Source organism: Athene noctua, chromosome 29 (genome assembly GCF_965140245.1).
Source record: "Athene noctua chromosome 29, bAthNoc1.hap1.1, whole genome shotgun sequence".
Classification (NCBI taxonomy): Eukaryota; Metazoa; Chordata; class Aves; order Strigiformes; family Strigidae; genus Athene; species Athene noctua.
In genome coordinates this window covers 3227748-3243310 of record NC_134065.1, presented here as the reverse complement: position 1 = coordinate 3243310, position 15563 = coordinate 3227748, and the positions used below count along the sequence as shown (strand labels likewise).

General features: G+C 64.4%; 3 protein-coding genes and 1 non-coding gene across 7 annotated transcripts; 1 reads left to right on the top strand and 3 right to left on the bottom strand.

Moving 5' to 3' along the window:
• Nucleotides 1-107: 107 nt before the first annotated feature.
• On the bottom strand, nucleotides 108-179 carry TRNAM-CAU (transfer RNA methionine (anticodon CAU)). The gene has a single exon. It is a non-coding gene; the product is annotated as a tRNA-Met (tRNA).
• A 251-nt stretch (nucleotides 180-430) lies between these two features.
• ILF2 (interleukin enhancer binding factor 2) lies at nucleotides 431-5122 on the top strand. 3 transcript variants are annotated; one of them, XM_074928923.1, is made up of 15 exons: nucleotides 431-522; nucleotides 698-740; nucleotides 1226-1267; nucleotides 2176-2280; nucleotides 2542-2619; nucleotides 2806-2908; nucleotides 2993-3058; nucleotides 3246-3362; nucleotides 3479-3557; nucleotides 3675-3762; nucleotides 3914-3975; nucleotides 4183-4297; nucleotides 4371-4461; nucleotides 4705-4874; nucleotides 4969-5122. In XM_074928923.1, the coding sequence occupies exons 1-14, from the start codon at nucleotides 518-520 to the stop codon at nucleotides 4863-4865; spliced, it is 1155 nt and encodes a 384-aa protein (XP_074785024.1). In that variant the 5' UTR covers nucleotides 431-517; the 3' UTR covers nucleotides 4866-4874; nucleotides 4969-5122. The 3 variants fall into 3 exon arrangements, with proteins under 3 accessions (XP_074785024.1, XP_074785023.1, XP_074785022.1); XM_074928922.1 differs by having other exon boundaries at nucleotides 435-522; nucleotides 698-757; nucleotides 1225-1267; nucleotides 4972-5122; XM_074928921.1 differs by having other exon boundaries at nucleotides 436-522; nucleotides 698-757; nucleotides 1225-1267.
• Nucleotides 5123-5411: 289 nt separating this feature from the next.
• On the bottom strand, nucleotides 5412-6775 carry SNAPIN (SNAP associated protein). Its single transcript, XM_074929149.1, has 4 exons — nucleotides 6621-6775; nucleotides 6123-6169; nucleotides 5881-5999; nucleotides 5412-5774 (listed from the first exon to the last, which is right to left on the bottom strand). The coding sequence occupies exons 1-4, from the start codon at nucleotides 6728-6730 to the stop codon at nucleotides 5670-5672; spliced, it is 381 nt and encodes a 126-aa protein (XP_074785250.1). The 5' UTR covers nucleotides 6731-6775; the 3' UTR covers nucleotides 5412-5669.
• A 283-nt stretch (nucleotides 6776-7058) lies between these two features.
• On the bottom strand, nucleotides 7059-15272 carry LOC141971658 (mothers against decapentaplegic homolog 4-like). Of its 2 annotated transcripts, XM_074929148.1 has the most exons (12): nucleotides 15188-15272; nucleotides 12324-12572; nucleotides 10900-11074; nucleotides 10750-10770; nucleotides 10429-10632; nucleotides 10160-10291; nucleotides 9944-10072; nucleotides 9789-9842; nucleotides 9501-9684; nucleotides 8138-8215; nucleotides 7352-7490; nucleotides 7059-7266 (listed from the first exon to the last, which is right to left on the bottom strand). In XM_074929148.1, exons 2-12 carry the CDS (start codon nucleotides 12558-12560, stop codon nucleotides 7204-7206), a joined length of 1416 nt encoding a protein of 471 aa, XP_074785249.1. In that variant the 5' UTR covers nucleotides 12561-12572; nucleotides 15188-15272; the 3' UTR covers nucleotides 7059-7203. The 2 variants fall into 2 exon arrangements, with proteins under 2 accessions (XP_074785249.1, XP_074785248.1); XM_074929147.1 differs by lacking the exon at nucleotides 7059-7266 and having other exon boundaries at nucleotides 7344-7490; nucleotides 8138-8306.
• Between the last annotated feature and the right edge of the window lie 291 nt (nucleotides 15273-15563).

Sequence of the window (15563 nt, the reverse complement as noted above, 5' to 3'; positions counted from 1 at the left end):
GTGAGAGAGCGCCAGAAGCGGCGGCGAAAATTAATGTAATTAATTAAGGCGCTAATAAAGAAAAAAAGCGCTGCGGGGGGGAAAGCAGGAAAAAAAAAAATCCCCGCTAGCAGAGGATGGTTTCGATCCATCGACCTCTGGGTTATGGGCCCAGCACGCTTCCGCTGCGCCACTCTGCTGCCTGCTCTCAAGCCTCTATGGGCCCTGTAAGTACCTTTAGGGCCGGCGCGCATGCGCACTGCGCCCCCCCCGCCCGCTTCATTCCTGAACTTCGCGCCCCCTCCAGCGGCCGCCCGGCGCGCGCGCGCGCTGCCCGCGCTCTGACTGGTGCCTTTCACACGCCCCGCCCACTCCCCTCCTTAGATTGATGGTCGATTTCACCAATGACTTGTAGGGAAACGCTGAGTGGCGGCGTGAGACGACCAATAGACGGACAGATTGTTGAGGGGTTGGGAGAAGCGCGGCGCCGGCGGGGATCATCACAGCGGCGGCGTTTATTGTTCGGAGCGGCGGAACCATGAGGTGCGCGGCGGCCGGGCCGGGGGGTCCCTGCCCGGCGGGGTGGGCCGGGAGCCCCTGGGGAGGGGACGGGACCCCTCGGGGTGGGCCGGGAGCCCTCGGGGGGGCGCCGGGCGCTGAGGGGAGCCCCCTCCGGGCCGCGTTCCCTCTCCGTTAAGGCCGTTTCTTTTTTCCGCAGGGGCGATCGAGGCAGAGGCCGTGGCGGACGCTTTGGTTCCAGGGGAGGCCCTGGCAGTGGGCGAGTCTGGCTTCTGCTTTAGCGAGGGTGGCTCTCTAGCGTGTCAGGCCTAGCGGGTGGGCTGCGGCCGCCCCCGGGGGCGAGCTGCCGGGGCGCAGAAACCGGGGGGGTGTGGGGCGGGGTGGGGGGGTGGCAGCTTGCAGTGTAGCGCAGGATAACGGTGAGGTGTAGAGCCGGGGGTCGGGGGGTGCTGGCCCCTCCGGGCCGGGGCTGGCAGCGCTTGCGGGTGAGCCCTCGGTGTCCGGCCGCTGCCGGATCGCACCGGGGCAGGGGGGTTAGTTATCGTTAGCGGGGTTATGAAGAAACCTTTCCTATTTCTGTAGGGTCTTTCTGGCGGCTCGGGACCAAACCTCCACGAAACGGTGACGGGGAGGGGGTGTTCGGTGATGATGAACACGGCGGTGAGCGGGCAGATATCCCTACAGAGAATAAAGTTGTTTTTTTTTTTTTCTTCTTTCCCCCTTTAGGTTCCGGCCCTTTGTGCCACACATCCCCTTTGATTTCTATGTCGTGAGTAACCCTCTCCTACGGAGCTGTTTGCAGGCAACAGCTGCAAGACTTTTCCTTGTTTAAAGATGCATCTTAAAAAACCTCGTGTGCTGACTTTGATGGTTTGACTTCTTTTAGTGTAGCCGGAGTGAAGGAATTCACTGAAAAAACTGTTGGTTCAGTAACTAACCCGAAATAGATCTTCTTACTGTCCCTGTTGTTTGGAGTACTTGTGTCACACGGGATGACTAGGATGCAGTTGAGTAAGAATCACAACAAATAAACGCCTTGGTTGAGGTTTTTCAGCTTTTTAAGGCACCCAGACTCTCAGTTCTGCCAGCTCTGTAACACAAACCTCGTGGGTCGCTCCTCCAACAGCCATCACTCACCCGTTAGATGTGTTTCAGGCTCTTTTGCTGTGTTGGTCCTCACAAGGATCAAGACACATTTCCCACCTTATTACAGGAGAAAATAATTTCCTCCTCCTGCCCAGCGTCTGTCCCGTACAGACACGTGACTTCCAAGGCGAACAAGTTTCCTGACTCTTTGTCTTCCAGGCCCTGGGGCTGTCGATCCCGTCACGGCAACTCCAGCCATCTGCAGACAAATTCTTAAGGGACTGTAATATAGTTAATAAACCCCTCCTTGGTAAATCTATTGTTAGAGGTGCGCTGTTTCACACCCTGTAGTTACTCCTCTGCCATTTCTGAAGACCTGTTCCTGTGGGAGCACTGGGAAGAGCAGGGCCCCTTAGGATAACGTGACAGTTAGAAGGGCAACAAGTGAAAAAAAAGCACAATGGGGAATCACAAAGAAAACAAACGCTGGAGAATAAAAATAAAAAATGGAGTAAATCATACTGATGAGTGGGTTGAACCAAAGTCTTTTTTTCCTTGGGCGTTGCAGTCTGATATTTGATCCTGTTTCAGTGTGAAATGGCTTTCCCCCGCGTAAAACCCGCCGCCGACGAGACCGCATTCAGTGAAGCCTTGCTGAAGAGAAACCAGGATCTTGCTCCGACCGCTGCTGAACAGGTTTTGTGCTGAAAATTACCTTAAATTCTTTGACAGGATGTTAAAAAGAACTCAAAGACAGGCTGTCCTTCAGAGAGCATAGCTATTACTAGCCTGACAAGTAATTTCTCTGAAATAAACGCTGCAGTAGAAATGTGGGTAGAGTTTCTCGGACAGTGGTTTTTAAATCTCTTCATTATCTATCTTGTTACGCTCTGCCAGATCAGATTATTTCAGGCTGTACTGGACTGGTAACACCACCCCTCTCCGATTCCTTTGCAGGCTTCCATTCTCTCGCTGGTGACCAAAATAAACAACGTGATCGACAATTTAATTGTAGCACCAGGAACGTTTGAAGTGGTGAGTCCAAAAACTTGGGGGTGGGGGGGGAGAAAAAAAAGCCACGTGGGGAAATGCTTCAGCACAAGGGACACTGGTGTTACAGCTGCCAAACCTGGCCCAGAGAGGATCAGAGATTCATGCTGACTCCCAGAAACGTGGCACGTGCATTAAAGTCACTAATTTTTGCTTTGCTCTTTCAAACAGCAAATCGAGGAGGTTCGCCAGGTGGGTTCCTACAAGAAGGGCACCATGACGACGGGGCACAACGTGGCTGATCTGGTGGTGATTTTGAAAATCTTACCCACCCGTGAGTACCGGCTGGGCGGCTGCTGACCGAACCGCGGCGCTCGGCCCCACTCTAACCTCCTCTTCTGCTCCTGCTTCTCCCCAGTGGAAGCTGTGGCGGCCTTGGGAAACAAAGTCGTGGAAAGCCTGAGAGCGCAGGACCCCAGTGAAGGTGGGACGCCCCCCTGCGCCGTACGGGGTCGAGGGGACAGCGCTGAGGAGGGCGTAGGCTGATGCGAGGGTTTTTCCTCTCAAGTTTGGGGTTTGGAGGGGATCCGGGGTCTTTCCTGCCTTCCCGGGTACTGGTAAGGTCTTCTAGCCCCTCCAAGAGGAATTCTTGTTGGTTTTTTTCTCCCCAGTCCTGACCATGCTGACCAACGAGACCGGATTTGAGATCAGCTCTGCCGACGCCACGGTGAAGATCCTGATCACCACGGTGCCGCCCAATCTCCGCAAGCTGGACCCCGAATTACACCGTAAGAGCTCAGCTTGCTCCGCCCGCCACGTGGACCTTCACCTCCCCTGGTGGGATCCCTCACACTTACTCACCTTTGGGTTAAAAAAACCCGGGTATTTCTGCTGCTTCTTTCAGTGGACATCAAAGTGCTGCAAAGCGCCCTGGCTGCCATCAGACACGCTCGCTGGTTTGAGGAGAACGCTTCGCAGTCCACGTGAGTTTGGCCTCAAAACGGGAAGGGCCGGTTGAAATAATCTCCCTTCCAGAGAACGAGGAAGCGAAAAAGCAAGGAGAGCTGTTCCTGTAACCCTCCTCCTGCCATCTTCTCCAGGGTGAAGGTTTTAATCCGGCTGCTGAAAGACTTGAGAATTCGATTCCCCGGCTTTGAGCCCCTCACGCCCTGGATTCTGGACCTGCTGGTGAGTGCACGAGGGAGGGGGAACGCTCCCACCGTGAGCCTGGTGCTGCCTGCACGCCCCGGGGCTCCGCCTGCAGCAGGAGTTGGGATTCTGGTGCTTCTCTTGCAGAAACTGCTTTTGTCCCAACTCCCTCTTTCTTTTTTCACCTCAGGGGCACTACGCTGTGATGAACAACCCCACCAGGCAGCCCCTGGCTCTCAACATCGCCTACAGGTCTGTTGCCGTTTGCTTCACTCATATAAATTCCTGTTACTGTCTCAGGTTTGAACGTACCCAATAAAAGCGGCGAAGTCTCAGGGTTTGAAGAGACCTGAACTGGAGGCAAAGCTGGCTCCTCATGTAGCTGGGCTAATTGCAGACTTTCTCGTTGCATTTTGTGCTGGAACAGTCGTTTCTAACCCAAAATGTCTCGTCCTGTAGGCGCTGCCTTCAGATCCTGGCCGCGGGGCTCTTCCTCCCGGGGTCTGTGGGGATCACCGATCCCTGTGAGAGCGGGAACTTCCGAGTCCACACGGTTATGACCCTGGAACAGCAGGTGAGGTGCCTGTCCTGCAGCGGGAGGAGGGACTGGAAGCTGCCCCGGCTCTGACGCATCCCCCTCCCCGCAGGACATGGTGTGCTACACCGCGCAGACCCTCGTCCGCATTCTCTCCCACGGAGGCTACAGGAAAATCCTCGGCCAGGAAGGCGACGCCAGCTGTAAGTGGGGTCGGTGCAACACGTGGGTGTTCCTCCGTGCAGACCATCGACACCTCGGTGGAGGAGTGGAACTGGTTTGATGCTTTGCTGGAGAAAATGAAGAGCTCTGTGAACGATTCATTAAACCCCGGAGCAGCGGGGGGGGGCAGAGCAGGGGTGTTGAACTTCCCCCTGCACATCCTGGGGCCGGGGCTTGTCCGTGCTGCTCCAGGTCACCCCGAGCTGCTGGGTTTTTTTTTACAGATCTGGCTTCTGAAATGTCCACGTGGGATGGAGTGATAGTGACGCCTTCTGAGAAGGCTTACGAGAAGCCTCCGGAGAAGAAAGAAGGAGAAGAGGAAGAAGAGAATCAAGAAGAACCTGCTACGGGCGAGGAGGAGGAAAGCATGGAGACGCAGGAGTGACTGGCCCAGGTAAAGCCTGGTGGAACTGCTGCCTGGGAGCAGGCAGCTGCGGGCAGGGGAGGGAACGGTGCCCCCCCACAACAGCCTGTCTCTCCCCCTGCAGCAGGACTGTCCCCCGCACCGGGCGCTGCTGCCTGAAGGAGGCGGAGAACCGAGCGAAGGACCGAGCCCCGGCCTCGGCGAACGCAGCCGGCTGACGCAACCCATCCCTCGGGGGTGTTTTTTTACGAGTTGCCCATTAAAACGTTCCCCCCTTTCGAGCGCATCCTCTTTGTTTAGGTAGAAGATGCGTGTTTTAGAAGGGGGCCGAAAAAAAGTTTTAACAGCCAGAGGAGCTTCCAGAACTTGATGGAGCTCACCCGGGGATGCTGAACCCCAAAACCACTCTCTGTGCTGGCAGCACCCCCCCGGTTCTGCCCTCCCCGAGGCCCACGGGACGCAGCAGCGTTACAGACTCGCGCTGCCTCACCAGCCCATAAAGCAACGTGCGGTCACTTTTATTACAGCGCCTACACATTTGGGAATACAACTCAAGGCGGGGGGGGGGGGGGGGGGGGGGGGTGTGTCCCCCGCTTCCTTCGGCTGAAGAGCTGCGGCCTCACTGCGCAGAACTTCTCAGCCCTTCCCGCGCTGCGGACGCTCAGGAGAGCGCTGCTACGAACGGGGATCCCTGCTCCCCTCGCCAGCGGCCCGCTGCCTTCGCTGTCCTTACAGGGACACACCCGTCGCCTCCCAGGGCTGTCGGCACAGCCGTGGTGCGAGGTGGATCCAGCCCAGCGCTGCCCTCGGCGTGGGGGGGGGCCCTCACTTGCCCGGCAGGCCCTGGGGGTAGCCACCCGCCGCCTCCAGCATGGCTTTCCTCCGCACCGTCTCCTTGGCCACGCTGTGGTTCAGCCTCCGCAGCCGTTCCTGGGTGGGGAAAAAGCAGCTGTCAGGATGGGTGGAGGGGAAGCTGGGATCCCCCCAAAAACACCTGTGGCCCCCAACTTGCCCCCCCCCCCCCCCCCCCGCTGACCTGGGCGTTCTGCAGGATGTTGTTGACCAGCACCACCCTGCGCCGGGCGTTCAGCAGCTTCTTCACGTAGGGATCGAGGTCCAGCGCCACTTTCTGGTCCTCGTTGATGCGGCACAACTCTGGGGGGAGGGCAGAGGGTGGGAGCGGGCCCAAGGGCACCAGGAACCCCCAGGAAATGGAGGGGGGGGGCGGCAAAACCCCGCTGCACCCCCGAGCCGGGCTGTGAGCCCACCGTGTCTCACCTGTGGCCAGGCTGTCGATGTGCTCCCGCAGCTCCACCTGGCTCTCCCTGGGGAGGGGACAGCTCGGTGACCAGGACAAGACCCTCGAGTCCAGCACCAAACCCACCCCCCCCCCCCCCTCAACAAAAAACCTCCACCCCAATCCCCTCCCGGCCCAAACGCTCACCCCACCCACCCGGTTACCTGCACCCCCCCCCCCCCCCCAGCCATCCCTACCCGGCGACACGCCCCCCACCTCTAAATACACCCCAAATACCGCCCCCCCCAGCCCCTGCGGCCCCCTCCGTCCAACCACAGACCCCTCAACTCCCCACCCCGGCACCCCTAAACCCCCCCTCCGGTGCTCCGAAAGCCCTTCACCCCCCCGAGACACCCACACGCCCCCCCGCCCCGCTCCCGCCGCCGCTCCTCAGGCCTCTCACCCCCGCTCCCGCCGTTACCCTCCAGCGCCCGGGACCCTTTTTCCCTCCTCCCCGCCCCCGGTCCCGGTTCCCGGACCTGACGGCGTGGACGTGTCCGTCGAGCTGCCGCACCGCCGGCCGCAGAAACTGCAACAACCCCTCAGCAAACAGCTCCCGCGCCGCCGGGCCGCCGCTCCCCGCCGCCATCTTGGCGCCGCCAGAGCCGCGGAGATCGACGGGAAATGGCGGCAGCGCGGAGGCTGCCGGGAAACGGAGTCGGCGCGGCGGGAAAAGCCGCTTCCGGGCCGCGGGGGACGCTGGGAAATGTAGTCCCGGGGTGTGTGGGGTGGCGGCCCTCGCCTTCGGCAGCGCCGAGCACCCGCGGGAAGCGCAGACGGAGCCAAGCGGCAAAACCCCAAACCCGTTCATGAAATAACGGTTAAAACCAGCCCCCGCTACGTGGTTTTGGTACTTTTTTTTTTGTTTTCTTTTTGATTTTTCTTACAAAAATTAAATTAAGAGGGGCAGGGGTTAGCCCAAGGGGCCCGGCTCGGCGGCGGGCATGGTGTGCAGGACCTCGTCCAGCAGCTGCAGGGCGCGATGGAGGTGCACCTCGATCCAGCACGGCGTGTGCTTGATGCTCTGCCGGGGGTAGTCGGGCCCCCAGCCCTTGACGAAGCTCAGCCGCAGGATACACAACCGCCGCAGGTCGTCCACGCCGATCCCCGCCGCCGCCGAAAGCCCTGCCCGGGAGAGACGTGGCCGTCAGGGAGGGATCCCCATGGCCACGGGGCGGGGTCCGGTCCCCCCCCGCGGGGGCTCACTCACCCACAGCCGGCGCGATGCCTCCCACCGAGCCGGGACCCGGGATGTTGCCGGCCACGGCGGCGGCCTGAGCGGCGGCTGCGGCCTGGGCCGTGGCTGCTTGCTGCTGCATCTGGCGGTGGCACTGGCGCAGGTCAAATACCTGGGGACAGCGTGGGGGGACCCCTCAGCAGGGCGGTGTGGGAGGGCGGTGCCCCGAGGACCCCCTTTAACATGGGCACGGGGCTCCCTCCATCCTCTGGGGTTCCTCTGTTGCCCCCCAACATGGGTGACCCACTGCTCAGGACCCCCTTTAATGGGGGCACGGGGGTCTCCTCACCTCTGGTCCCTCCACACCCCTTCCAGCATGGGGTCCCTTTGCCCAGGACCCCCTTTAACATGGACATGGGGCTCCCTCCATCCCCTGGGGTCCCTCCGTTGTCCCCCAACGTGGGTGACCCATTGCTCAGGACCCCCTTTAACACGAACACGGGGCTCCCTCCACCCTTAGGGTCCCTTGGTTGCCCCCCAACATGGGTGACACATTGCCAAAGACCCCCTTTAATGTGGGCATGGGGGTCCCTCCAGCCCTGGGGTTCCTCTGTTGTCCCCCAACATGGGTGACCCATTGCTCAGGACCCCATTTAACACGAACACGGGGCTCCCTCCATCCCTGGGGTCCCTCCATTGCCCCCCAGCACGGGGCCCCTTTGCCTGGGACCCCCTTTAACACGAACACGGGTCTCCCTCCATCCCTGGTACCCCTCCTAGAGATGCAGGATCCCCCGTTTTCCCCCGGGGACCCCCCACCTTGATGTAGGCGCCGGGGTAAATCTTGTGCACGGCGTCCCCGGGGGCTCTCCCGGCCTCTCGGTCCAGGTAGTAGCTCTGCACGAAGACGGCGTGGTCGCTCAGGCACCGCATCCACACGTCGCCCTCGCCGCGGCACTCCAGCTGCACGCCCTTCCCGATGTGCAGCCTGGCCCGCAGAGACCGTCAGCACCGGGTCCCCCCTGCAGCATCCCCGCCTGCCCCCGAAACCCCCCCATTAGCCCCCCCCCCCCCCCCGTATCCCCCCACCTGCCCTGTACTTCCCTCATTTGCCCTCTAGATCTCCCTTCTGCCCTGGACATTTGCTCGATTCCCCCACTATGTCCCCCCCCTGCCCCATCATCCCCCAGTTTCCCCCTATATCCCCCCACCTGCCCCATATATCCCCACGTGCCCCCTATATGTGCCCCCTATATCCTCTAGTGGCCCCCAATTTCCCCCCACCTGCCCCATATACCCCCATTTGCCCCCCATATCCCCCTTCTACCCCATCATCTCCCCGTTGCCCCCTGTATCCCCCATTGCTCCCTGTATCACCCCACTTGCCCCACATATTTTGCCCCCTATACCCCCCCTCCACCCCATCACCTCCGAGTTGCTCCCTATATCCATTTGTCCCTATATCCCCCCACCCACCCCATATATCCCCCATCTGCCCCATATATCCCCCATTTGCCCCCATATCCCCCCACCTGACCCCTATATCCCCCATTTGCCCCCTAAATTCCCCATTTGCCTGCATATCCCCCCACCTGCCCCATACATCCCCCATTTGCCCCCGATATTCCCCATTTGCCCCCATATCCCCCCACCTGACCCCTATATCCCCCAGTTGCCCCATATATCCCCCATTTGCCCCCATATCCCCCTATATCTCCCATTTGCCCCATATATCCCCCATTTGCCCCCATATCCCCCCACCTGCCCTATACATCCCCCATTTGCCCCCGATATCCCCCATTTGCCCCCATATCCCCCCTATATCTCCCATTTGCCCTCTATATCCCCCATTTGCCCCCATATCCCCCCTATATGCCCCATTTGCCCCCATATCCCCCATTTGCCCCGATATTCCCCATTTGCCCCCTACATCCCCCTACCCGCCCCCTATATCCCCCAGTTGCCCCCTATACCCGCCAATTGCCCCCCGTATCACCCCTGCACCCCCACGCACCCCATCTCTCCCTTCTGCCCCACGCCTCCCCCCCCCCATTGCCCCCCTCCCCATTTACCCCACCCACACCTGTACCCCCATACCCCCACGCCCACCCTGCGCCCCGCCGTTGCCCTGCGTGTCGTGTGTGTGTCCCCCCCCACCCCGCCTTGCCCCCCCCCGCCCCACCGGGCCCGCTCGCTGGCGTCGGTGCGGTGGACGTTGGAGAGCTGCCCCAGGCAGAAGCGATCCCCCCCCGAGGGATCCACGTAACCGTCCACGACGACCACGGGGCAGCTGGACGGCACCTTGAAGATCTCCCCCACCTGCACGTCCATCTCGAAGTAGGCGATGGAGCACCAAAACTCCGGCCCTGGAGGGGGGGGGACACACACGGACGGGGCAGGGGGGGCAGCGCACCCACGGCTCGGGGAGGGGGCGATCACCGGGGTGCTCATCAGGGTGGGGGGCACTTACCAGGGTGGGTGGACACTGGTTGCTGGTACGGCCCGGAGTTATGGTGTGGGGGCCCTGGGGAGGGGGCAGAGACGGGTTCAGCGCAGCGAAGGGGCTGGCACTTTGACATCCAGCCCCCCCCCTCCCCATTCGCCCTCAGTCCCCCCCAAACCTACAGTAGTGATTGGGGTGGTGGAGTGGGGGCTGCGGGGGGCTCCGGCTGCTGGGTTGTGGCGGGGGGGTGGGCTGCGACCCCCCCAGACTCGGCGTGTAGACACCCGCACCGGTCCAGCTCACCGGAGAACCTGGGGCAGGAAAGAGGGGGTGTGTGGGGGGGTCCCCGCGTGGGGCCCCCGCCGAGCTGGGGGACGTGGGGTGTCCCCGGTACTCACTGTGGTAGGGCGGCTTGGGGTAGCCGTTCTGGGGGGGGGGCTGCGCCGGGGCGGCCGGCGGTGGTGTGGGGCAGGAGATCTGCAGCAGCCCCTCGCCGTGGGGCAGCGAGAGCAGGGAGCCGCCGGGAGCCACTGCGGGGACACACACACACACACACACACACACACACACACACACACGACGTGGGGGGAGGCTCAGGTTGATGCCCCCCCCCCCAACTTTTCCCCAGGGATGGGGGTTAATGGGGGGGGGGGGGGTTGTTTCTCACCTGGGGGTGACATGGGCAGCGCAGGGTAGAGGCTCCCAGGGACGTGGGGGGACTCGGGGAGCTGGAGGGGGGGCGGCGGCTGGCAGTAGGGCTCGGGGGGGGGCAGACGCGGCGCCCGCTTGGCCCCCTGCTCCCGGCCGGGCGGCACCTCCATCTGCACACAGTCATGGACAAACTCCTCCTTCACCAGGCGCGTGGGGGGCACTGGGGAGGGGGGGGGACACACACCGGAGACCATGGGGGGGCACGGGGACCCGCTGCCGGGGGGGGGGGGTGCTGGCTCCGGGGGTGCTCCCTGCTGGCCCTGTGTCGGGGTCTCACCTGTGCTCTGGATGCTCAGACCTGTCAGGGGAGAGATGGGGTGCAGGGGAGGGGGGGGGGGGAGCCATTATGGGCGCTGGTGGGGGGGCCCCTCCGTGTTGTCCCCCCCCTGCCCCGGGGGTCCCGGCAGTGGCAGCGGGGCTGGCTCACCGATGGTGGGGGCCACCACGCGCTCGTAGTGGTAGGGGTTGACGCAGACGCTGTCGTACTTGAGATCGAAGGCGAATTGGCAAAATTTGGCGTGTTTCAGCTCGTTTTTGTGGAGGTCGGGCCAGCGCCAGAGCCGGGCGTAGATGACGTGGGGGAACCCCTTCCTGCCAGCCACCTGCGGGGGGGACACACACACACACACACACAGGACGGGGACACAGCGGGGCGCAGGGATGGTCCCCCCAGTCCCCCCCGCCACGCTGACTGCGCCCAGCCTGGATGCCGGACCCCCCCAGCGTCCCCCCCACCCCCCCTGTGCAAGGGGCTGGCGCCAGGCCGGGACCCTGTGGCGGTTTGGGGGCTCCCCCTGCGCCTCCCCGGCTCCAGACATAACAACCCCCCCACTTCCCCCCCTCTCAACGGCTTGCAGGCTGCCAGACAGTGACTCATCCCGGGAAGGGGGGGCAGAGTCGCCGGGGGATGCCAGCGCCAGGGATGGGGGCGGGTGGGGGGGGGATGTGGGCAGGGGGTAACGCTGCCCGCAGCAGCCCCTGCCTGAATGCATCTGCCCCGAGAGGGTGGGGACATCTGCCTGTCCCCTGTCCCCTGCGCCCCGTCCCCCCGTCTCCGGGGCAGCCGTTGCTGTGGGTGGGTGCGAGCCCAGACACTGAAGTCAGCGTGGCTCCCAGCCCGGAGCCGCAGGCTCGGCGCGGTGGGGGTCCCTCCGTGTGCCCCTCCATGGGGTGGGGTGTCCTGGACCCCTCCACCGGGCCCCTCACCGCCTGTACGCCTGGGTCCCTCCAGGTTGGGGAGGGCTGGGGGGGTCTCCGGGCAGCGGGATGCCTGGGGTCCCCCAGTTTGGGGAGGGCTGGGGGGTCTCCGGGCAGCGGGATGCCTGGGGTCCCCCAGTTTGGGGAGGGCTGGGGGGGTCTCCGGGCAGCGGGATGCCTGGGGTCCCCCAGTTTGGGGAGGGCTGGGGGGTCTCCGGGCAGCGGGATGCCTGGGGTCCTCCAGTTTGGGGAGGGCTGGGGGGTCTCCGGGCAGCGGGATGCCTGGGGTCCCCCAGTTTGGGGAGGGCTGGGGGCTCTTGGGGTATCCCAACACCCAGGTCCCCCAAGTTTGGGGAAGGCTTGCATGGGGTGTCATGGAGCACCTGGGTCCCCCCCAGCTCAGGGAGGGCTGTGGGGTCTCAGGACTCACTGGGTGCCCCAGCACCTGGGCCCCCCAACTTGAGAAGGGCTGTGGGGTCTCAGGGGTCATGGGGCACCCCAACACCCAGGTCTCAGGTCGGGGAGGGTTGTGGGGTCTCAGGACTCCAACACTCAGGTCCCCCCAGCTCAGGGAAGGCCGTGGGGTGCACGGGGGGCTGTCAGGGCGCTGCTGAGGCCCCTCCAGACACCCGTGGCCCGTGGCGGGGGGGTTACCTGGAGCCGCCCGTCCAAGGTGCGCTGGATGGTGACGCACTTGCTGGGGTGGGCGCCGTTGGTGGTGATGGCGGCGATGAGCGAGTCGAGCTCGTCCTTCTTCTCCTTGAGCTTCTTGACGAGGCTCTCGATGGCCCGTTTGGCGAAGGTCTCGTTCTCCCCGCCCTGCCGGTGGCACATCAGGCTGTGCACGATGCTGAGGCAGGCGTCGCTGCTCGTGGGCGCGCCGAGGGACATGGCGCTGCTCCCCTGCAAGGCACGGCACGGCACGGCCCTGCCTGTCACCCCGCCGCAGGGGACCCGCTGTCCCCGCTGCCCTCGCCTGCACGGCCGCCGTGGCACGGGGCCACCAAGCCGGGAGTGAAGCACCGTACGGGGTGCTGGTGCCCACGGGGCAGACATGGGGTGCTTGGTGCCGGCAAGAGGGGACGCAGCTCCTGGGTGGCACCGGGGACGTGGCAGCTCCCCGAAATGGCACGTGGTGGGTGAGGAGGACGTGGGACAAAGCCGTATGTCACCTTGAATAGGGGGAGGGGGGGCAGCCTGGATGCCTGCGCTCCACGGTCCCTGTCCGGGGTGGGAAGAGGCACGGGGGTCACAGCAATGCCGGGCCACTCGGGGTGTCCCCAGCTTCCGACGGCAGCAGAGCCAGAGCTGGGCCACGGCGGCACTCAGGGGCGTGGGGACACCGGCGGTGCCACAGCCACGGCCTGGCAGGGAGCACGCCCGCGTGTGCGCAGCGTGCAAGGGTGCCCGTGTGCGTGCAAGCCTGCAAGTGCTCGCCCTGCGCTGGGGTGACAGACACACGCGCTCCCAGCTCCACGCTGCCCGTCCCAGGCGCGGGGGCCAGACTAAACAGAGCCCCAGCTTGGCGCCGCTCCTTAACCCCTCGCTCGCTGCCGGGCTTCTCCCTTTCCTGCTTCCCCTGCCAGAGCGTGTACGCGCCAAGAGCCGCCTGCATCCACACACGTGCCGAGGCCCCGTGAGCATCATCCCCTCCCCGGCCGCGGCCGTGCCGGGGCTCTGTGCCCGCTGCGGTGCCGCTGCAGCGGGGTCCTGGTTCTGCGTCACGGCGGGTGCAACGCTCCAGGGGCTGGGAAAAAACCTTGGGTCAGTGGTGGCAGACACAACAAAGCCTCAACCCTTGCTCCGCGTTGCTTATCTGCGGGCCGGGAGGCAGGCTGTCCTGCCAGCACCCTGCCCGCTCCTCCCGCCCCGGGTGGGCGCAGGGCCACGGCCCCCCTCTTGCCGGAGCGATGCCGCTGGCCACCATCCTCCCGCTTGAGACAGGCCAGATGCTGTCGGCCACGGGGACACCTCTAAGGATGCTGAAGGGGCCCCACAGAGCCCCCCACAAGCTGGGGCAAAACCCTGAGCACCCCGCCAGGCTGTGGGGTTCGCCCCATGGGTGCTAACGCAGCCTCGGGCACCCGTCCTGGGGGTCCCTGAGCTGCTCCGGGGGTGCCGGGACTCCCTGCCTGCTCTCCGCCAGCCAGCTCGTCCCCAGGGTCTCTGCCTGGTTTAATTTTGCTTGGCTCATCCCCAGGATTCCTGCCTGCCTGGTCCCTACCTCAAAGTTCAATTTTGAGGCCAAAAGAGGTGAAAGAGGGCAGCAGGGACTCCCTGCAAGCAGGGGCTGCTCCGGATCACCCTGGGAGGAACATTTGTGGGTCCCAGGTCCCCCCCCCAGCTCCAGTGGCTGGACCCCAAGGCCAATGCCAGCTGCTACGGGAAAGACTCAAAGGGCCGGGGTCACCCCCAGTCCCACTCGAAACTCAGCCCAGCCTGGTTTGGGGGAAACTGGGGTGAGCGGGGGGCAGAGCTGGCTCCTCCCTGGCTCCAGCTCCCCCCCGGCACTGCGCCGGCTCTCGGGGAGGGTGACTGTCCCTGCCCGCGCTGCAGGCAGAGTGAACCCCAAAAGGCCCCTCCTGCCCCGGCTGGGAGCGACGCAGAGGAATAATGAGGCGCCTCATCGCCCCGCTCCAGATGGGAAGTGACATTTCTGTGCGAGTCTTTTGTCCCAGCTGAGGGGACGTGGCTGGGGGCTTTTCACAAACCTGTCAGCGCTCCTCCTGTGACAGCGCGGGGCCGGGATGGAGGTTTCCCCTCCTCACCCCGCATCGCTCCTGCCCTGAAAATCCCTCCCTGACCCCACGGCCCGAGCCCCAGAGCCAGCCCTGTGCCCCAGCTCAGGAGGGGGGTGAGCAGCGTGGGGCGGGGGGAAGCACCTCCCGCACGGATCTCCTCGGCTCCGGGGCCACTAACTTTGCTCCCAGATAATCTCAAGGGCAGGGACAAAGGGACCGACGGGTGCCTGGGTGGGGACTTCATTCCTGCCTGCGTGTCCCCGCTGCCAGCCAGGCTTCTGCCGCCCCCCAGCGCAGCCCGAGCCGGGGGGAGGGATGCTCCCCGTGTTTGAAGCCTTGGAGGGAGGATGAGGAGCGCGGGAAGGGCAGCGGGAGGGATGCTCTGGAAAAGCGGGTTCCCACGGGCCAGCCCTGCCACATCCCAACTCCCGGGACTTCGCGGGGAAGTGGCCCACCTTCGTCTTGAGGTTGCCCGCTGACTGAAAACGGCTGTTTCTCCCGTTTGGGGGCTCACCGGCAGGGGGGACAGCGGGGAGCGGGGTGGGGGTGTCCCGGTGCCCCCCCTGCCCTGCCCAGCCGTTGGACGGGGGCAGCAGCGCTGACAGCGAGGGGCCGGGGGGGGGGTGTCTCCGCAGGCGGGTTGAGGTGGGCAGGGAGCGGCGACGGGCTTCGGCGAGGGGACACGAGTGGGGACACCCGTGGGACGCGGAGCCGAGGAGGGGAGGAAGGGGACACACACACACACACAGAGAGCCCGGGGCCGGGCCGGCTACTCACCTCCGCCGCCCGGCTCGCCTCACTCGGGGCCCGGCTCCCGCGGCATCTCCGCCGGCTGCCCGCTCCCGCCCGCCCCCGCCGCCGCTTTCCAACTTGTTTGCTACAATAACAAAAGGAAAAGCCGGAGCGCGTGAGGCGCTGGAACGTCGCAGCCAATAGGAGGAGCCGTGACAGGCGGCCCTCGCGTCGCCAACCAATAGCGATAGCGCTTTCATGGCGGGCGGGGCGGAGCTCCGCGCCCTCAGGGCTCCATGGCCGCCCGCACCGGGCCCCGGGCCCCCCCCGCCAGCCCCCCGGAGCCGCGGGGGGAGGCAGGGGCCGGTGCCTGCCCGGTGAGGGGATGAAAAACCTCCCGGGGAAGTCCGGGCAGCCCCGG